The sequence below is a fragment of the Natator depressus genome, chromosome 16 (genome assembly GCF_965152275.1).
Source record: "Natator depressus isolate rNatDep1 chromosome 16, rNatDep2.hap1, whole genome shotgun sequence".
NCBI classification, from domain to species: Eukaryota; Metazoa; Chordata; order Testudines; family Cheloniidae; genus Natator; species Natator depressus.
In genome coordinates, this window is record NC_134249.1 from 2379335 (window position 1) to 2402152 (window position 22818).

Consider the following 22818-nt stretch of genomic DNA (forward strand, 5'->3'; position numbering starts at 1 on the left):
AATACACCTGGGGAAAATATCTGAAACTCTCTGAGACAATGAGAAGGGATTTGATACCAGAAAGCAGGAATGCAGAAGGAGACCAATGTGTTAGTGTGGACAGCAAATTAGACAGGAATTTGAAATGGAATTGGCTGCAATGTATGCATATAAATGACTGAATATTGTACTGATACTGTGCTAGTCTCACTGGTCGATAATCTGGTGATGGACAATGATCAAGTGTCCATGCTGATCTTTTAGGTCAGTCCAAAGTGCTTGATACCATGGACGGTGACATTTTGTTGACATGTCTGCAGACCCAGCCCAGAGTGGACAGCAACATTCCTGAGTGAGGTTTTGAGTAATTACTCAAAACCCCCCTCTGAATGAATCACGCATGTGCCCTGATCGCTCTCTCATGTGAGATACCATGGGGTCTATCCTGTTGCCTCTTCTGTTCCTGCTGGGGAAGATAGTGAGATGTTTGAGGTGAGGTCTTTGGAGCACAGCACAGGGACGGTTCCTCAGATTGGCCCCATGCAACAGCAGGGGCGGGGAGGTTCTTATTCATCTGTCAGCAGCTGTGCAGGGGCTGCTCACAATTTGGACCTTAAGAAATGATGGAGATGAATTTGTCTAGACTGTAATTGACAAGTGAAGAGGTAAAATTCCAGGATATTCCCACATGTGGCATTCAGCATATAGTATGCAAATTCTTCAAAAAATAAAGAATGGGACCAGCTCAGATTTTAGGGCAGATGGACAATCCATACTGGGCATCAGCAGAGATTTCTGGGACACTGATTGGATTGAGGTGCACTTACATCTTTGGAACAAATCGGAAACTAAAGTTAATCTAAATAATTCCAAATCCTTTATTTATATAAAACCCCATGCACACGTAGCATAACAACAACTGATGTGAGAGCTGACAAGCTCTTATTTCTCCACATAGATAATTTACATGGAATGAGGCAGAGGAAGAATTTCTGACACACACCAAACGAACCAACCCTGCAATCTCTTCATTTCATGCATGTGGAAGGCTCATTATGTGTATACAAAGGAATGGCACCCTAGGGGCCTGACCCTGCAAATCCTTACTCGCACAAGTAGCCCTTGCTTATGTGAGTTACCCATTGACACCATGTGAACAAGGACTGCTTGTATGAGTAAGGATTCCTGGGATCAGGCCCCTAAATTTGGACTTGTATAATGCAAGGGCCGTATTGTGGCTGACATCTGGATGGGTGCACAAGGGGGTGGGAGGGCACAAGGAGCCTTCACCCTGGTTGTGTTAAAAAAAGAACTAGATACATTCATGGCGGATAGGTCCATCAATGGCTATTAGCCAGGATGGGCAGGAATGGTTTGCCAGAAGCCTCTGTTTTGCCAGAAGCTGGGAATGGGCGACAGGGGATGGGTCACTTGGTGATGACCTGTTCTGTTCATTCCCTCGGGGGCACCTGGCATTGGCCACTGTCAGAAGACAGGACACTGGGCTAGATGGACCTTTGGCCTGACCCAGTAGGGCCATTCTTATGTTCTTATGTCCTTGAAGCAGAGGTGAAAGCGGGCCGGTAAGGCGTACTGGTAGGAAGTGACTGCCGGTACGGGCCTGTACATAGCCGATGTTCAAGCTTTAATGTCTCTGCCCCTTCCCCTCCTTCCCCCCCCACCCCGGTTGGTGACCCTGCTGGTAGGTTTTAACATCTCTGCCCTTTCCTCCCCGCCCCCCAGGGCCACCAACGGAGGGGCGGGGGCAAAAGGGGCAGCTGCGTCAGGGCCCAGTGATTTAAAAGGGCCTGGGGCTCCTGGCCACCATTACTGCAGCAGCGGACGGAGCCCCAGGCCCTTTAAATCACTACCAGAGCCCCGGGTGGTGCGGGCTGGGCAGCATGGAAGGGCTGGCTGCGGGAGGCTGGCCCCCCAGCCCCACCACTCCTGCCTCAGGCCCCGTCCCTTCTGGGGGCCTGGAGCAGGGCCCCCGTACCAGTAAGCCTTTTATGATACTTTCACCCCTGTCCTGAGGCACGGGTGAGTCACAGTAGCATCCCGTACATCCTCCTAAATTTTCAAGCTCGACAAATTCAGACAGGAAATAAGGCTTAATTTTTTAACAGTCAGAGTAATTAACTACTGGAACCACATAGAATCATAGAACGTCAGGGTTGGAAGGGACCTCAGGAGGTCATCTAGTCCAACCCCCTGCTCAAAGCAGGACCAATCCCCAATTAAATCATCCCAGCCAGGGCTTTGTCAAGCCTGACCTTAAAAACCTCTACCTCATTCATACCAAGGGTCATGATGGATTCTCCATCACTGACCATTTTTAAATCAAGACTGGATGTCTTTCTAAAAGATCTACTCTAGGAACAATTCTGGGGCAGGTCTCTGGCCTGTGCCATACTGAAGGTCAGCCCAGATGATCACAATCGTCCCTTCAGCCTTGAAATCTAGGAATGTCCCAAGTGCAAAGGTGGCTTCCTGCTGGTGCCCCTTGGGGGGCTACCCTGACAATGGGGTGGGACTCTAGCTCTGCCCCTCCCCACCCCACACTGTAACAAAGGCACAGGGGGGAGAGCATGCTGCTCCCAAAACAAGCCTGTCTCAAAGGAACATTCTGTCTTTGGATGGGACATGTGGGATGGATGACAATATCAAAGCCTTAGCACGCTACGTTTGCTATGTGTAGCTAAGCAGAGAACTAACCAAAGCCCTGCCGCTTTCACAGGTGGAATCAGCTCTCCAGCTCAATACATTTTGCATCCTGCAATGGTAAAGTTATTAGTCCTGGGGAAATCAGATCACTTCCCTTCTTTATTGCTCTGATAGTCTCCATTTCCAGTGTAATATTGTTTGCGGCTCACAAATGGGCCTTTCATTCTTACCTATGCCAGGCACACTCGTGAATACGCTCTGGGGAGATAGTGTATACGTGCAGCGAGGAAAACTGCTGACTGCATGGGTGAAGGGCTGCTGCACTGTCCTGTCCATCAAATGGCAGAATAGAAGGGAAGTCAGGAGCTGAGAGTAAGTGTAAATTTGAGTACAAGTGCTGTTGCTTTCACAAGCAGCCTCTCATGGCAGCAACTGCAGCTTCACCTTGAGAGCCACAGAGGCTTACTCTGAGGTCAAGCACCTTTGAAGGAGAAAGATAGCAAAAGTACTCCAGCAGAGAGAGAGAGAGCTGTCCCCATTGCAGCTCACCTTCCTACTGTGCTACCTACTTGTTGTAAATGTAATTATTGTCATGAGCATGTTTGTTTATTTTTACTGGTCTTAATGACCTCTTAAACAATCTTGTTCAGTAGCACCAGGGGGAGTGTAATGGGTGCCCCATAGCTTAGGGTAAGGTGAATGGATGGCTATTCATATTGTAGGAGCTGGGGCTGCTAACATGCTGGAACATAAAGAAAAAGGATCAGAAGATTGGTTGGGACTGGAATGTAGAGGCTCTCTTCACTAGGCTGCCACTCTGAATTTGACCCAAGCTGGTAGCTGTTACCATGTCAGGGCCATTTGGCAGCTCTCGGAAATGAGGCAGTGCAGCCCAGTTCCAAGTGGTCAAGTTTCCAAGTCATAAAAAACAAGGCCATATTGTACAACAGTTGGTTCCCTTGTTTGCAGTCTCACCAGAGAGGCCAAAGGCTGAACAAACCATGGAGCTGCACTTCCATCTTGCTCCTAGAGATGTTCCAGTCCGATACAAGCTGAGGCACCCTTAGCCATCATAATGACAGGTTTCAGAGTAACAGCCGTGTTAGACTGTATTCACAAAAAGTGTATGCATCCGATGAAGTGAGCTGTAGCTCAAATAAATTGGTTAGTCTCTAAGGTGCCACTAGTCCTCCTTTTCTTTTAGCCATCATAGTGTACTTGTGTTGGCATCAGCTGGAAGTAGAGGGAGGAACAAGGGGACTTTTGGGAAATAGCACTCATTAAAATGCTCTTTGTGATTGCAAATAGCTGTTCCAACACTAACCTTTACTCCTCTCTTTTTGTATCTGCCGCTGTGTGTTCCCTGGCATTTGGATTTTCAGGGCAGCAAGGGCTTTTGGAGAGTATCTTTCACAAAACCACCCTGAGGGCAGAAACGGCTCAGGTAAGAGAAATCTTGTGTGTCTTTTATCCTGATGTGTGGATGGTGCTCGTGTGTCACAGTGGACTTGGTAAGAATAGGGCAAGTTGTAGTGTTAACCCACATTAGTTGGTTGAGATAAGCTCGCTCCTAGGGTTTACCTTCACCAACGTGTTAAAATTACAGTTACCTACTCTCCACTAGGATTTTAGCATGTTAGCTAATGTGTTAAAATAAAAAGACACCTGTGTAGTGTAGACACCCCTAGAGGTGGTCCCTTGTAAGTGTGTAGATGGGTGTGGCTCTCCTTCGCGGTTGGTCTCTGAGGGAGGCCACGCCCCTTTGCTACAGTCTTACAGATCAGTGTTGAGGCATTTTGATGGGACAAGCTTGCGTGGCTGTTCCCTAGGGTGTCCCTGTTCTGTAGAGAAAGACAAGAGGCTCCAGAGCTGTAGATACAAAACATTTCACTCGCAGCGCAGCCACTAAAAGCCCCCATGAAGACATCAGGCTCCTCTGCAGGGGAGGAAGTTTTTAATGGGACGTAAAGGCCTACAGATGTAAAGCCCTACGGACATAGGACGTAAAGCCCTAGGACGTAAAGCCCTAGCATTTGCAATTTGGGGCCTCAGCAACACAGCTGACGTTTTGCACATGTGGGGAACTATCTTTTGTCCCCAATGTATGAAATAATACATCCGCTTTTGCCAGACAGCCAGGTAACTCCCTGCTTAGCCAATGCTGACAACCTACGGAATTGGCCGGCCTGCTGAAGTGCTGGTAAGAAGTGTGATGTCCCTTTGCATTTGTTAGGTATGATAGTCTCAGACAAAATAATGCCTCTGGGGTGCCGATGATTCATAGGTACCAAGGCCAGAAGGGACCGTTGTGATCAATGTCTGCTTCGGTGCTGCATGCTACGGAGAACAGGCGAGTGCCTTCAGCACAGTTGCCCTGACCCTGACCTAGCAGGAACAGCAAGCAGTGATGGTGTTAGTATGCTCAGCATCACTGCATGTGGGGGAAAACGGAACCAACGGAGGCTCGTTATTCTCAGAACCTGTAACACGTATATGTGCACTTACAGTGGTGCATGTTCTTGGATCCATATTAGCCTTGAGGGAACAAATCCGAGTGCTTGTGACCCTAACTATCTGTCTGTGGGCACAGATCGGACAGTGAAAGGGTCAAATAAATGTACTTGTGCCTGCGGCCCTTATGGAAAAACCTTAGAGAATTGAATAGGATCTAAATCAATAGGGTTCAATAGAAATTGGTCTAAAAGCCCGTAGAATATAATAGAGAAGGGTGGCCAGCTTGAGCCTGAGAAGGAGCCAGAATTTACCAATGCACATTGCCAAAGAGCCACAGTAATACGTCAGCAGCCCCCCATCAGCTCCCCCACCCGCACTCCCAGCACCTCCCACCCACCAGCAGCCCCGCCGATCAGCACCTCCCCCTTCCGATCAGCTGTTTCGTGGCACGCAAGAGGCTCGGGGGTGGGGGGAGGAGCGAGAGTACAAAAGGCTCAGGGCAGGGGGCGGGAAGGGGTGGAGTCGGGGCAGGGCCTGTGGCAGAGCCAGGCGTTGAGCAGTGAGCACAATGGAAAGTTGGCACCTGTAGCTCCAGCCCCGGAGTCGGTGCCTATACAAGGAGCCGCATATTAACTTCTGAAGAGCCGCATGTGGCTCCGGAGCCCTAGGTTGGCCACCGCTGTAATAGAGAATACAATCTTTTCCATAGATTTATTAATCATCTTATGAAATTCTATATAATTTTAGCATATTCTGTAGGATATGATGGAGCAAAAATCATTACAGTAGGAAGGTTATTCTGTTAAATTCAATAGGGCTTTTGTAGGTGCAAAATGTGGCACAAGTTTCTGTTGTCCCCACAAGCAGAGAGGTCAGATATCAGCCTTTCCGCAAATGTTCTCCATTCTATGGGTTTGATCCTTGAGCACTCTGAGGGCTTTGCTGGATTAAAGCCAAACTGTGTGCTTAGCTTTAAGATAATGAGTAGTCCCGTTGACTTCAGTGGAATAAATTAAATGCTAAAAGTTAAGCACATAGAGTCATAGAAGATTAGGATTGGAAGAGACCTCAGGAGGTCATCTGGTCCAACCGCCTGCTCAGAGCAGAACCAACACCAACTAAATCATCCCAGCCAGGGCTTTGTCAAGCCTGACCTTGAAAACCTCTAAGGAAGGAGATTCCACCACCTCCCTGGGTAACGCATTCCAGTGTTTCACCACCCTCCTAGTGAAATAGTTTTTCCTAATATCCATCCTAGACCTCCCGCCACTGCAACTTGAGACCATTACTCCTTGTTCTGTCATCTGCCACCACTGAGAACAGCCGAACTCCATCCTCTTTGGAACCCCCTTTCAGGTAGTTGAAGGTTGCTATCAAATCACCCCTCACTCTTCTCCTCTGCAGACTAAACAATCCCAGTTCCCTCAGCGTCTCCTCATAAGTCATGTGCCCCAGCCCCTATTTTATTGCTTTGCTGGATTGGGTCCAGAGTGCTCATCATCTTGCAGGATCGAGCCTCATGTGTATGTGAATGCACAGCGTGTGTGTGTGGCTGTGTTGTATATGTCTTGGCACACCGAGAGTCTTCACTTGGTGAGACCTGCAGGCTTTGTAGTGTGAAAACTAGGGTTCTAAAAAGGGACCATAGGCAGCTCTTTTTATTGTTGACTATTTATACTGGGGTAGTGCCCCGAAACCTCAATCAGAATCGAGGCGCAGTGTGCTAGGCACTTCGCAAATGCCTAGTGAAAGACAGTCCCTAACTTAGAGTCTACTGACAAAATAAGTGTGGGAAAGGGGGTAGGGAGGACCAGTATGGCAGTGGTAGAAACACCTGGCTACGTAGACTAGCTGTGCGTGCAGCGTCGCCACTTAACTTCCAACGCTGCTGTTATGATGAGAGAAGCCATGGTGGGGAGAATTTATATTCTATTTCCTTGAAGTGACAGTAATCAGCATTGCTGTTGTTTACACTCCTTCACTCATTGGGACATGACTGATTTGGAATTATAAGAGAGGCCACATGTATGATAAATCCTCAACTTAGAGAAACTGTTTCACAGAACTCCTACTCTTGCCCCATTGTATGAATCCACCCGGGTATCCCTGCAAAAAGGGGACTCACGCAGCCATGCACATGCTGCTGGATAGATGGTTTAGTAGCACAGTGCTAGGTTGAGATAGAGCTGAGGCAGCTCTTTCAACCCTTGCTTAACAGAATAGGAGAATCCTTCTCATCACCCATTGAAATCCCAACCAAGTCAATTACAGATTTTTTTTCAGCTGTGTTGAGGGGCCTCCCTGCACAGCAGAGCTCTCCTGAGCACCCTGACTCATTCTCCTGGTTGGGAGTGTCTAAATATGTCTTGGCTTTGGAGGTGGATAGATTTATTTATTTATTGCCATCTGCAAACCATACTCCTCACTTGTTTCCTCTGGTGGGAATTTGGCAGCTTCTTTCTGCAGGAGAGACAGTTTTCAATGCCCTCCTGCCTATACGTTCTTCCAAATACAGCCCACATCTCACCCTTAAGGAATGCACTCCAACAGTCCATGCTCTTTGAAGAGCGCTTGCCAAACTCTAACACATTTTGCCATCTTTCATCCATTCTCCTGAAATAGCTGTGTGGTTGGTCTCTGCTCCCTTTCTCATGAGTGCTGATTACTAGGATTGTGTGTTGATTTGTTTGTGATTACTGAGATTGTTGTGTTTGATCAGAAACTGCCTCCTTTCTCGCTAGCCTGCTCCTATTGTCTAGTGCCAGAGCCTATGACACAGCAGTCACTTTGTGGGGATGGTTGTGACATCTAGGCTGTTTTCAGTGGTAGCAGATGACAGGACAAGGAGTAATGGTCTCAAGTTGCAGTGGGGGAGGTTTAGGTTGGATATTAGGAAAAACTTTTTCACTAGGAGGGTGGTGAAACACTGGAATGCGTTACCTAGGGAGGTGGTGGAATCTCCTTCCTTAGAAGTTTTTAAGGTCAGGCTTGACAAAGTCCTGGCTGGGATGATTTAGTTGGGGATTGGTCGTGCTTTGAGCAGGGGGTTGGACTAGATGACCTCCTGAGGTCCCTTCCAACCCTGATATTCTATGATTCTATGACATCACAGAATGGATCAGATGAAGGCTAAACTGGAGTTTATTTGCAGGACTTGAAGTATTTGCAGTATTTGAAATACGCGTTCATGTTTCATATATATGTCAGGAACCCTGTTAGAGACAGCATTGGTTCCTGACAGCTAAAGGAAACATGAATGTGTATTTCACTGCAATATTTTGGGTCTAGATTTTCTATAGATTTATATTTTTCACTTATTGTGTCACCTGAATTTCCTTTTCTTCCTCTTCCCTCTTGTAACTCACCCTGTTTTTATTGTTCTGCCTGCCAGACTCTTGGGTTTTAACTGCCCCCCCTTCTTCAGTCTTAATTGCTCCTCTGTCACCTTCCTCCTATGTTCCACCTTTACATCCACTCCAATCGGCCCTGCTTTCTCTCTCCTAAATTCACTCCCCTCTACCCTGGCTGGAGTCCCAGGAGGGCAGAGGGAGATGATAGGGGCAAGAAAATGTCCCTAGGATCAGATTAGTCCTGCCCTTTCCCACTAGAGTCAGGGGGAGCCAGAGGCACTCAGATATAGCAGTGATAAAAGCCTTACTAGGTAGACACGTGGATAGCAGGAACCTCATCTCCCCTAGAAGCACTGTGGACAGGGTTTCCTCTTGCTCTGAGGGAGGAAGCGCTGGCAATGGTGCAGACTTCATGCTGAAGGGCAAGCAAATGGGAGTCTTCCAGCCAGGACACCTCTTCCTTTGCCAGGTGCAGCTAAGCCTTCAACTCTGAGGCAGAAGGCTGGAGCCCCAGAGACTCCCCATCCAGACACGAGCTCCTCCACTGAGATGCCAGCAGCACTGACACCCTCTGAATTCATTCCAGCACTGCCCCACCCCATGGTCTGACTGACACTTCCTTTTGGTTTTGTGTTGACGGAGGCTGGGGCGGGAAAGCGGCTGAACCTGTGGCTTTGGCGGTTCCAAACTGTTGCTTCGTGTTGCACCAGTGACCTGATAATCTATTGTCTTTCAGAGGTAGCTTCTGCCTTTGGAGTGTGTGTGTGTGTGTGTGTGTGTGTGTGTTCACGTGCGTGTCTCTGGAGAGTGTGAGTGTGTTCACGTGCGTGTGTGTGTGTGATAGGGCAGGGAGCTGGGGGTGCGATAAATCATTGCAAACCAATTGTATATCAGCAGGATGGGCCAGCTGCCACTGTCTGGATAGTGTGGCAAGCTGTGATTCATTTGGAAGGCTTTGGTTGGGGTGCTGTTTGCAATGCTTCTGCAGTTGACAGATGCCCAGCCCTCAGGCACTGAAGCTGTGAATGGTAGGTAGACTCCTCCTTCCCTGTGGAATTAAATTCCCGTCGTACGTATCGGCAGACAGGATTCTGCAGAGTACCGCAGTGTGTAACTTCAGCAAGAACGATTTTTGTTGGAGGAGTGGAGAGTGTTTATTACCACTTAACATTTTTTGTTTTGGGAGATGGGTCCCTGCTAACTAAACATGGGATTTGGTAGCTTCATGAGAGTGAGCTCTTGGGTGACTGGCAGTCCAGGTATATGTTACCTGCTTTGTGTCTTGTTGTGAAGGTGTTTTTCCAGGTGGGTTTAGAAGGAAGCAGGCGGGTCTTCTCTGCTGTTGGACAGCTTGTCTTAGCTGTCACGTTGCTCATGGGAATAACTGGCCACGCTGCATTTGGTTATTGCAGGCATGGGAACATGAGCCATTTTTCTACCATTGCTGCCATTTTGGAATAGGCCAGCTGTCCTACTAGATGATGTGTTATTGGTAGAGGATGAAGGTTCTGCAACCCTGTGGGCCACTGAGATATCTTTCTGGTGGTCCTTGGATGCTATGAGGGAGGGTTGGGCCCATGCTGGCTGACCTACTGTAAACTTCATGCATAACCTCATGGCTGAGAATATAATGCGTGGTGTGTGTGTGTGTGTGTGTGTGTGTGTGTGTGTGTGTGTGTGTGTGTCTTTCTTTTGTCAACCTGTCCTCCTCTTCCTGTCTCCACCTCATCCCTGGATTATCCTGATCAGTCAGGAGGTACCTGGTGCAGGAAGGCTCCCAAGATGAGCAACATTTTGTGGGCTGCACTAGCATTTTGAACCTCAAAACCCGCTGACCCTCATGAGGTCATTGCTACCAGCTGGAGGCTTTTCATGTGAAGCCCTGGAGTGGAGTTAGTGAAGAATAGATTGCTGTCCTCTGGAGTAATGATCTGCAAGGAAGAGTAGGGGAAAGAATATGTTAACCAACGGTCACTCACAGAGGCAGATGTTTAAAGGCTGCACACGTGAAAGTAGTAAAGAAATAATCATTCCAAGTCTTACCACTCTGTGGGGGGTGAGTGCCTCTAGACTTCCCAGAACTCCCTTCGGCACTCACACAGCAGCAGTGTTGGAGGCTCCAGGTTGAGATGTTCGCACAAGAACACATGGGTACAAACTGGCCATGAATAACTTTAGGTGGGAAAGAGAAGGATTCTGACCATCAGAGGAGCCAGGTCTGGACCAGCCTCCTAACTGGCAACGGCTGGTAGGGGAACAACCTAGCTAGCCTTAAGGTAGAGCTTGAGAAATTTATGAACCATAGAATATCAGAGTTGGAAGAGACCTCAGGAGTCATCTAGTCCAGCCCCCTGCTCAAAGCAGGACCAATCCCCAATTTTTGCCCCAGATCCCTAAATGGACACCTCAAGGATTGAACTCACAACCCTGGGTTTAGCAGGCCAATGCTCAAACCACTGAGCCCAGAAGAGGATGACCACAGGTGTTGCAGTTCAGCAGAGATATGTGATGGTTCATGATTGGAATTGCAGGGGGTATTGTGTGTCAAACAAGACTGAAGAGTGTTCCCAGAGTTCTCTGAGTGGAAACTTGCTCAGTTCACATTCTGCCTGGCTCTGACTGGTCCCTATCACTCTGCCGGATTCTTTCAGATGCAGCATGTATCTCCATAGCTCATGAACATTCATTTGCCCTAACATGAACAGCATGGGTGCATGTTTGAAAGAAGCTGCAGATCTAAGTTCTCAAACCCTGCTGTTCCTTCTCATCTCACAAAGTTAAGGGTCCAGAGGCAATAGCTGTCCCTTCATTTAATGGCAAAGCTATAATATAGCTGGAGAACTATAATAGCTAGAGAAGCGTAACTGCAAAAAAAGGAAACACCCATTTTCTGAAATCGGAGGTGGTAGTTATTTCCTCTTTGCTCCCTCAAACAGTGGGGTTTATCTAGATGTCCATCTCTTCTTTGTCTCCAGTGCTGGGTTTGGGATTCTGTATCCAGGACACTTTCATCCTCAGTTTGGTTGCTAACAGATTTGCTCCCTTTTATCTCCTGCTGTCCTCACTCAGTGGGCCAAAATCTGCTCTGACATAGAACCTGTACAGCTTCACTGAAGTCAGAGGGCTGATACAGAACAGAGTTTGGCCTGATATATGGGGCCAGTTCCCCAGCTGATGTAAATTGGTGACAGCCAGCTGAGAATCTGGTCCTGAGTCGGTACAACAGTGTGCTCAGTGTAAGAAGGCAAGAGCAAGGAAATGCTGTTTCTGCTTTTACAGAGACACGGTCAAATAAAAGGGCATTTAAAGGGTCAATTTAAAGGAACATGTCACTGGGTCAGACAATGCACTCAGTTTGACCTACAGTGGGTTAAAATTATTTTATGCCGAGAGAGTCCTCTGGAGTCTAAGTATCTGTTTTTTAGCGGGTGAAAATCCAAACTGCGCTGACAGTGACAGAAGTATTTTTGTTCTGTTTCTGTATCCAGTCAAGGGATTACAAATGGGTTAACAAATGTTATTCAGATAATTATGCTGGTGTCATTGGCAATGTCTAATCAGTGATGCTCATGATGTGAGAGCTGTGTGGGCCTGTGCTCCATGCAAATTGGAAAAGGAACGGCCGCTCTTTGCCAGATAGGAATGAGCAAAACCAGTATGGAAAGAAGTGTCATGTCCAAGCTTCTGAGGAAGGTGTTGGAGTGAATAAACCAACGCTAGTGGGCTGGGAGATTGGATGGATCACAGGGCTGATAATGAGATATTGAACATGTGACGGGTTGGATCACATCCCTTGGGGCTGCCAACTGATATGCCAAGACTACTTCTGCCCCTGCTTTCCCTGCCACCTTGGGACTCCAGCACCCTGTCTCACTGAGCCAGACACGCCAGTCTGCTCCAACACAGACCCAGGGTCTGAACCACATGCCCCAAAGCTGCAGACTTAACTGAAAGCAACTTAAGAAGTGTTCCCATCCTTAACACTCAGATACCCAACTCCCAATGGGGTCCAAACCCCAAATAAATCTGTTTTACCCTGTATAAAGTTTATACAGGGTAAACTAATAAATTGATCACCCTCTATAACACTGATAGAGAGATATGCACAGCTGTTTGCTCCACCCAGGTATTAATACATACTCTGGGTTAATTAAAAAGTAAAAAGTGATTTTATTAAATACAGAAAGTAGGATTTAAGTGGTTCCAAGTAATAACAGACAGAACAAAGTGAATTACCAAGCAAAATAAAATAGAACACGCAAGTCTATGTCCAAGAAAACTGAATACAGATGAAAACCTCACCAGAAAGCTTCCTTTTACAGACTAGTCTCCTTCTAGTCTGGGTCCAGCAATCACTCACACCCCCTGCAGTTACTGTCATTTGTTCCAGTTTGTCTCGGGTATCCTTGGGCGTGGAGAGGCTATCTCCTTAACCAGCTGAAGACAAAATGGAGGGGTCTCCCAGGAGTTTAAATAGACTTTCTCTTGTAGGTGGACACCCCTCCCTCCCCCTATGTAGAATCCAGCTACAAGATGGAGTTTTGGAGTCACATGGGCAAGTCACATGTTCCTGCATGACTCAGTTTTTACAGGCAGCAGCCATTACTTACATGCTACCTTGAATGTCCTCAGGTAGACTTCTTGTGTGGATTGGAGCCTTACAAGATTCACTGTCCTTTAAGTGTTTCTTGATTGGGCACCTAATTTGTACATTCCTTTCTCAAGAAGCTGACCAAATGCTTTACACAGGCTACTTAAAAATCAAGCCAGTACACAGCCAATATTCATAACTTGGAATACAAAATTGATACATGCATACAAATAGGATTAATAGATTCAGTAGATCATAACCTTTACAGAGATATGTTACATGGCATATGTAGCATAAAACATATTCCAGTTATGTCATATATACATTCATAAGCATATTTCCATAAAGCCTTATGGGGTGCAACGTCACAGAACATTCAGCCTCTTGATGGCCTGTTCAGATCCAGCTCCTGTGGGTAGCTGTTCTGAAGCCTCATGGTCTCCTGTTCCCAGTAGACAAGTGTTCCCATTAAAAAGACCACCACAACTGACACTACCTGGCGTCAGCAACCTCTGCAGGAGCGGCCAAGCACAGACTAGACATGGAGGTGGAAGGCTAGGTCCTCAGTTGGTGTAAATTGGTATCGCTCTGCTAAGTGCCGTGAAGTGATGCTGATGAACAGCAGCTGGGGTCTGGCCCTGAGATTCAAACTCCATGTGTCGTGCCATTGCATACCAGTCAGTGTTACCAGACAGCCAAACTGGATCCAAAAGGAGCAGTAATCGGGCTGAAAAGGAATCCACTCTAGGAGCCCTAATCTGCCTGCTCCAATGAAATTAAGTAGATGAGATTCTATCGGGAATGCGTTTATTGTGTGTGGGGAAAAAAGCAGGGAGAACAGGAGTGATTAATAAGTCAGGTTGCACCATTCCCATTTGCCTAGAGAGAGAGGAGGGCACAATATCAGGTTTCCTGAGTCACTGCCCTGGGGCTGGCATAGCTGTTGGCGGAGCAGCTGGTTGTGGGAGAGGTGGCAAGAACAATGTGGAGATGAAATGAAACTGAGCAGCAGTGACCATGAAAAGGGCGTTAACAGAGGTCTGCTTCAGATAATTCTTAGAAGGTGTTCCAAAAAAGCTCCTAGTTATTGCTTCTCTGTCCCTGCCGTGAACATCACCACAGCTAATATTATATTCGGCTTTGGAGGGAAGTAGCTTTGCTCCTGTATCAGCTCTGACTGCTCCCCTTGGGAGAACAAACCATAGACCCCGCACTCTGTCATAGCCAAGCCAAAGCCACCACAGTGCTCATCTGCCTGGCAACTGAACCTCATTCGTCACAGGAGCAGAGGAGAAGACGTAAAGGGATTGCAGTTGCAAGATGGACTCTTCAAACACCCAATGGGCACACAAAGCCACAGGACTACTGAGGCATAGTGGGAGGAATGATCCAGCACACAGACTCAGCATACCTGTAATGAGCGTGGATTCATTTCTGAGCAGGGCAGTGATTTCATGTAATTGATGGATGCATGAAAACCCCCCACTTTTTACATTTTTATTAACTTTCCTTTGTGGATTTAAACTTTCAGTTGAAAAAGAATTAATTGAATGTTCCTATTCCCTTGGCAAATGAAATTGTTTTTCCTACATGTAGTTATGAAAGATGCTAAGCATTTGGCTAGGAAGAGAAATAATTAGCCACCCGTTCGCTTGAGAGAGGCAGCCCATGGGGGTGGCCTATAGAGATGTACAATATTTCTGTGTGAAAACTCCTTGCTCTTTAGAGTCAAACCACTTTTTAATCAGGGAAAAGGAGCAGATGTAGGAAAATCCATCCATTCACCCCTCCAGTTACAACTTTAACAAATTCCATCACACTTTTTATGAAGTTAGAACTAGGACTGTTTTCACAGGAATTTTAACGCCACAATTATTTCAATTTACAGGTTGAATCATATGTCAGGCCAGTACTGCTGTCATTTACACTGGTGTAAATTTGGAGTAACCCAACAGATTGCAGTGTCAATAACTGAAGTTCTGAAAGCAGAATTTGAGACTGCTTAGAAATTCACACTATTAACACCAATATGCAGGCTTGTCTGACAGGCCCACCCTGTGTGTCTGTCAATCAATGAAGTGTAAATAAATAACTAATTTAATATCATAAGGATGTGATTAGGGCTGTCAATTAATTGCAGTTAACTCAAAAAATTTAATCATGATTAATTGCACTTATAACAATAGAATACCAATTGAAATTTATTAAATATCTTGGATGTTTTCTACATTTTCAATATTGATTTAAATTATAACACAGAATACAAAGTGCACAGTGCTCACTTTATATTATTATTTTTGATGACAAATATTTGCACTGTAAAAATGATAAACAAAGAAATAGTATTTTTTAATTTGCCTCATACAAGTACTGAACTGCAATCTCTTTATCGTGAAAATTTAAATTACAAATACAGATTTTTTTTTTTTGGTTCCATAACTGCCCTCAACGTAAAACTTTAGAGCCTACAAGTCCACTCAGTCCTACTTCTTATTCTGCCAATCGCTAAGACAAACAAGTTTGTTTACATTGAAGGGAGATAATGCTGCCTGCTTCTTATTTACAGGTTTCAGTGTAGCAGCCATGTTAGTCTGTATCCGTAAAAAGAAAAGGAGTACTTGTGGCACCTTAGAGACTAACAAATTTATTGGAGCATAAGCTTTCGTGAGCTACAGCTCACTTCATTGGATGCATACAGTGGAAAATATAGTGGGGAGATTTACCCAACCAGGGGTATTCTATCTGATACCCAAGATCATAAACCTGGAAATCCTGGATGCCTCATCACCTCAGGCATTGGCACCCTGACAGCAGGATTGTCCGGCTATGTAGACTCCCTCCTCAGGCCCTACGCTACCAGCACTCCCAGCTACCTTCGAGACAACACTGACTTCCTGAGGAAACTACAATCCATCGGTTATCTTCCTGAAAACACCATCCTAGCCACTGTGGATGTAGAAGTCCTCTACACCAACATTCCACACAAAGATGGACTACAAGCCGTGAGGAACAGTATCCCCGATAATGTCACGGCAAACCTGGTGGCTGAACTTTGTGACTTTGTCCTCACCCATAACTGTTTCACATTTGGGGACAATGTATACCTTCAAATCAGCAGCACTGCCATGGGTACCCGCATGGCCCCACAGTATGCCAACATTTTTATGGCTGACTTAGAACAACGCTTCCTCAGCTCTCGTCCCCTAATGCCCCTACTCTACTTGCGCTACATTGATGACACCTTCATCATCTGGACCCATGGAAAAGAAGCCCTTGAGGAATTCCACCATGATTTCAACAATTTCCATCCCACCATCAACTTCAGCCTGGACCAGTCCACACAAGAGATCCACTTCCTGGACACTATGGTGCTAATAAGCAATGGTCACATGAACACCACCATAGAGCGGAAACCTACTGACCGCTATGCTTACCTACATGCCTCCCAGCTTTCATCCAGAACACACCATACGATGCATTGTCTACAGCTAAGCTCTACGATACAACCGCATTTGCTCCAACCCCTCAGACAGAGACAAACACCTACAAGATCTCTATCAAGCATTCTTACAACTACAATACCCACCTGCTGAAGTGAAGAAACAGATTGACAGAGCTGGAAGAGTACCCAGAAGTCACCTACTACAGGACAGGCCCAACAAAGAAAATAACAGAACGCCACTAGCCATCACCTTCAGCCCCCAACTAAAACCTGTCCAACGCATCATCAAGGATCTACAACCTATCCTGAAGGACGACCCATCACTCTCACAGATCTTGGGAGACAGGCCAGCCCTTGCTTACAGACAGCCCCCCAACCTGAAGCAAAAACTCACCAGCAACCACACACCACACAACAAAAACACTAACCCAGGAACCTATCCTTGCAACAAAGCCCGTCGCCAACTGTGTCCACATATCTATTCAGGGGACACCATCATAGGGCCTAATCACATCAGCCACACCATCAGAGGCTCGTTCACCTGCACATCTACCAATGTGATATATGCCATCATGTGCCAGCAGTGCCCCTCTGCCGTGTACATTGACCAAACTGGACAGTCTCTACGTAAAAGAATAAATGGACACAAATCAGACGTCAAGAATTATAACATTCAAAAACCAGTCGGAGAACACTTCGTTCTCTTTGGTCACTCGATTACAGACCTAAAAGTGGCAATTCTTTAACAAAAAAACTTCAAAAACAGACTCCAAGGAGAGACTGCTTAATTAATTTGCAAACTGGATACAATTAACTGAGGCTTGAATAGAGACTGGGAGTGGATGGGTCATTACACAAAGTAAAACTATTTCCCCATGTTTATTTCCCCTCCTACTGTTCTTGTCAACTGCTGGAAATGACCCATCTTGATTATCACTACAAAAGGTCCTCTCCCCCCTCCCCCGCCCCGCTCTCCTGCTGGTAATAGCTCACCTTTCCTGATCACTCTGGTTACAGTGTGTATAGTAACACCCATTGTTTCATGTTCTCTGTGTATATAATATCTCCCCACTATATTTTCCACTGTATGCATCTGATGAAGTGAGCTGTAGCTTACAAAAGCTTATGCTCTAATAAATTTGTTAGTCTCTAAGGTGCCACAAGTACTCCTTTTCTTCTTATTTACGTCACTTGAAAGTGAGACCAGGCGTTCGCATGGCACTTTTGTAGCTGGCGTTGCAAGGTATTTACGTGCCAGGTATGCTAACATTCATATGCCCCTTTGTGCTGTGGCCACCATTCCAGAGAACATGCAGCCGTGCTGATGATGCTTGTTAAAAATAATAATGCATCAATTAAATTTGTGACTGTACACCTTGGGGGGAGAATTGTCTCCTGCTCTGTTTTACCCGCATTCTGCATGATATAGCAGTCTCGGATGATGACCCAGTATATGTTCATTTTAAGAACACTTTCACAGCAGATGTGAGAAAACGCAAAGAAGGTACCGATGCGAGATTTCTAAAAATAGCTACAGCACTTGACCCAAGGTTTAAGAATCTGAAGTGCCATCCAAAATCTGAAAGGGACGAGGTGTGGGGCATGCTTTCAGAAGTCTTAGAAGAGCAACACTCTGATGTGGAAACTACAGAACCCAAACCACCAAAAAAGAAAATCAACCTTCTACTGGTGGCATCTGACTCGGTTGATGAAAATGAACATGTGTCAGTCTGCACTGCTTTGGGTCGTTATCAAGCAGAACCCATCATCAGCATGGACGCATGTCCTCTGGAATGATGGTTGAAGCATGAAGGGACATACGAATCTTTAGCGTATCTGACATGTAAATGTCTTGCAACGCCGGCTACAACAGCGCCATGCAAACACTTGTTCTTGCTTTCAGGTGACATTGTAAACAAGAAGCAGGCAGTATTGTCTCCTGCAAATTGTAACCAACCTTGTTTTTCTGAGTGACTGGCTGACCAAGAAGTAGGACTGAGTGGATTTGTAGGCTCTAAAGGTTTACATTGTTTTATTTTTGAGTGCAGTTTTTTTGTACATAATTCTACATTTATAAGTTCAACATTCATGAGAAAGAGATTGCCCTACAGTACTTGTATGAGGTGAATTGAAAAAAGTTATTTTTTTACAGGGCAAATATGTATAATCAAAAATAAATATAAAGTGAGCACTTTACACTGTTTTCTGTGTTGTAATTGAAATTAATATATTTTAAAATGTAGTAAACATCCAAAAATATTTAAAATAAATGGTATTCTATCATTGTTTGATAGCTGGAGAAGAAATGGAAGGCTGCAGTTGAAGAGCTCCTTTCGCTGGTGTCTTGCTGCTCCACCTCCCCCAGTCAGATGGGGGGACCCTACGGAGGGAAGGAAAGTGGGGCTAAGTGTAGGGATGAGGAGGTGGGGTGGATGATTCAATGGAGCAGACTTATTTGCAGATGCACCACAGCAAATCTTTGTCCTAAGGCTACTCCATTCGTCTAGGCCAGCTCCTGCACTCTCTGGAGGGTAGTTACGGGGCTGGCTGGGCCCTGAACTCTTTTAGAGATTCTTTCTAATCACAGCTCAGCCACTAGAGGAAACATTTTCATTAAAAGTCTAATGAAGCAAAGGTTTGGGTTTGTTTTTTATTGTCCATGTTAGATGTTAATATCTCCTTGCGCTTCTCCTTCCTTCAGTTGGGAAGCAGCTAGGGGACTCATTAAAAAGTAATTGGCAGGGAATGCACCTCCTTTGCCCAACCCCCCCACAAAATGATTAAACAGCTCTTGTGGGGAAAAAAAAGAAAGGGGCTGGCAGATGGGTGGAGACAGCTGTTGGGTCTGTGCAAAGAATAATGCAGAGATTTCCTGGCATTTCACTTACTGCATGTACTCTGAAAGGAGATTACATCTGTAATTCCCCTCCACATGCTGAGCTTCTCTCTCTCTCAGCTCTGGCTACATTTATGCCATGCAAGGAGTCATTGCTTCTTCCTTTCAGTGCAGCTTCTGTAAGGATGCAAACATGGTTTACAAACAATGATGACTGCTTGCTGGTGGTGTCACCTAGAAAAGGTCTTCCCATCGCAGCTGGGGATTGACTCCTCTTTGGATTTGCTGTGCATGCACAAAATCGGCCTGAAATCTTTGATGCTTCCCCCTCTCCTTCCGTTTGTTTTTAAATAACAGATGCAGAAAACAATTCAGTGCAAGAAGAATGCCCAGACCAATAGCTTGTTCCCAGAGTCCAGAGGACATACACTCTGCAAATACGGATGCCCATGTCTATACCCCTGACCTAGGCAATCCCTGCTTTCTGGGAACAGTCTGAAGCCATGTGCATTGTGGCAGTACCAGAGCCAAGTTGGATGGTGTGTACGTGTCTGTGTGCCATTATTCAGAATGCCCTTCCAACTCTCCTCCCTCTCCCATGGTCGTTGCTGGGGTCTGCTCTGTGGGAATAGGCTGAAAGGTTTGGGCATGCTTTTGGGTGCATGCATGCCTTTGGTGTTTGTTCCTCAAGCCAGGGGCCCTATCTACAAACCTCCCTCACCTAAGTAGCCCCTGTTTAGATGGGCAGCCCTGTTGAAGTTAATAGGCCTGCTCAGTTGAGTAAAGACTGTTCCAGGGAGTAAGCATTTGCAAGCTCAAGACCAGAATCATGAAGATGTTGGTTCCCCTGCTGTCAGCTTCCAGCCCTTTCTTGTGTTTGGGACGTTTGCAAGGAAATAAAGTAGACACAACTGCAAGAAATGCCTCTTGTTTCAGCACCAGTTGTCGAGATTTATGAGGGCAATGGGTACACATTCTACTGCCTAGTTTCACAGGTGTATCTGCCCTCCTCTCTTTCTCCCCCTTCTACACAGATAACACAGGCTACAGCTCCAAAGCACCTACTATGTCAGTGCCTGGGGCAAGCCAAGGGTCTAAGCGATAAATACCAAGTGTACCCTCTGTTTCAGATCACCTGTTAGCGGACTCCTATGAAGACTCCCCTGAGATGCAGCAGGCAGCTCAGAACAAGCGCAGGCTGTCTGTCATCTCAGATGGCAAGTTTGAGAGGAGCTTCTCTGAGGAGCAGGCCGAGAAGATTCCGAGTGAGGGGCCGAAGGCACGGGTGTATACTATCTCTGGTGAGAGGCCGATGCTGTCGGACCATGAGAACGAGAGCATGGAACTGGTGGTGATGAAAGGCACCGGCCGAGAGGACTGCCATCATGGCCAGCCCCTGCAGAGCGCTGGCAGCTCTCACAACATTAGCAGGCATTGCAAAGGCTGGGCAGGCAGTCGGCAGGGCTCCAAGGACTGCCCAGCCTGTGCTCGGTTGGCAGCCCACTCCCAGCACTCCTTTGACCTGGAGCAGCACCAGCCCAGCGAGACAGGATGGCGTCGGAAAAAGCTGGAGAGGATGTATAGTATTGATCGAGTGTCTGGTAAGTGAGTGTGGATGCTGTGTGCACAAAGGGTACAATGGTTCCTATTGACATGGACTGCTGCACCTCTCTCCTGGCTTCAGAAATGAATCTCCAGGAACAGTGATTGGCCTAGAGAACTTGAATCAGTATCCCTTGGGCTTCCCCTTGAGTGCTTTGCTAGTATGTGGTGCCGGCACTGGGCAGAGGGAGGTGGCAAAACAGTGAGCATAGAATAAGTCAGGAGGATGCACAATTGGGATCTTCTGTTTGGCAGCAGGAGCAAGCTCCTCGGAGTGGATAGCGCCCAGCCTCAAACGCTCCTGATGTGACCAGTGGGAGTCCTGCTGTTGGCTCAGCCCCCAGCCTGGCAGCAGCAGCACTAGTTGATGCCGCAGAGGGTCGATAAGGAAGCCTATTGCAACACCTCATAAACTCTGCATGGTGATGCTGTAAAGCGTCTTTGATGGACGCTACCTTGGGCAGACACTCTGTAATATGCTGCTTCCCTGGAAACACTATTGTGGATGGAGTGACACAGTTCAGTCCTCCTTGCAGAATGACACCATATAGTGCCTTTCTATGGACACAACAGAGTGATATGCAATTGTACTTCTTCCCTCCTCAGTGCTCTATTTGCTGCTCACACCGTGAGCATCTTCAGGCAAAATGATCTATCATGTCATCATCTGGGGCTAAGAAATTCTTTGATTTCTGTAATATCTAAAGCTTTCCTAAGAACATAAGAATGGCCACACTGGGTCAGACCAAAGGTCCATCCAGCCCAGTATCCTGTCTGCCGAGAGTGGCCAATGCCAGGTGCCCCAGAGGGAGTGAACCTAACGGGTAATGATCAAGTGATCTCTCCTGCCATCCATCTCCACCCTCTGACAAACAGAGGCTAGGGACACCATTCCTTACCCATCCTGGCTAATAGCCATTAATGGACTTAACCTCCATGAATGTATCCAGTTCTCTTTTAAACCCTGTTATAGTCCTAGCCTTCACAACCTCCTCAGGCAAGGAGTTCCACAGGTTCACTGTGCGCTGAGTGAAGAAGAACTTCCTTTTTTTTGTTTTAAACCTGCTGCCCATTAATTTCATTTGGTGGCCCCTCGTTCTTATATTATGGGAACAAGTAAATAACTTTTCCTTATTCACTTTCTCCACACCACTCATGATTTTATATACCTCTTTCATATCCCCCCTTAGTCTCCTCTTTTTCAAGATGAAAAGTCCTAGCCTCTTTAATCTCTCCTCATATGGGACCTATTCCAAACCCCTAATCATTTTCGTTGCCCTTTTCTGAACCTTTCTAATGCCAGTATATCTTTTTTGAGATGAGGGGACCACATCTGTACGCAGTATTCAAGATGTGGGTGTACCATGGATTTATGTAAGGGCAATAAGATATTCTCCGTCTTATTCTCTGTCCCTTTTTTAATGATTCCTAACATCCCGTTTGCTTTTTTGACTGCCGCTGCACACCGCATGGACATCTTCAGAGAATTATCCACGATGACTCCAAGATCTTTCTCCTGATTAGTTGTAGCTAAATTAGCCCCCATCATATTGTATGTATAGTTGGGTTATTTTTTCCCAATGGGCTTTACTTTACATTTACCCACATTAAATTTCATTTGCCATTTTGTTGCCCAATCACTTAGTTTTGTGAAATCTTTTCAAAGTTCTTCACAGTCTGCTTTGGTCTTAACTATCTTGAGCAGTTTAGTATCATCTGCAAACTATGCCATCTCACTGTTTACCCCTTTCTCCAGATCATTTATGAATAAGTTGAATAGGATTGGTCCTAGGGCTGACCCTTGGGGAACACCACTAGTTACCCCTCTCCATTCTGAAAATTTACCATTTATTCCTACCCTTTGTTCCCTGTCTTTTAACCAGTTCTCAAGCCATGAACG

General features: G+C 46.2%; 1 protein-coding gene across 4 annotated transcripts in view; it reads left to right on the plus strand.

Moving 5' to 3' along the window:
* NSMF (NMDA receptor synaptonuclear signaling and neuronal migration factor) overlaps positions 1 to 22818 on the plus strand; it is an 84612-nt gene that overhangs the window by 11183 nt on the left and 50611 nt on the right. For 3 of the 4 annotated variants that reach the window (XM_074973829.1, XM_074973827.1, XM_074973828.1), the window contains exons 2-3: positions 4026 to 4087; positions 20447 to 20917. In XM_074973829.1, coding sequence (XP_074829930.1) covers positions 4026 to 4087; positions 20447 to 20917 — 533 coding nt within the window. The remainder of the gene's footprint in view (positions 1 to 4025; positions 4088 to 20446; positions 20918 to 22818) is intronic. The other variant, XM_074973830.1, reaches the window with a different exon arrangement.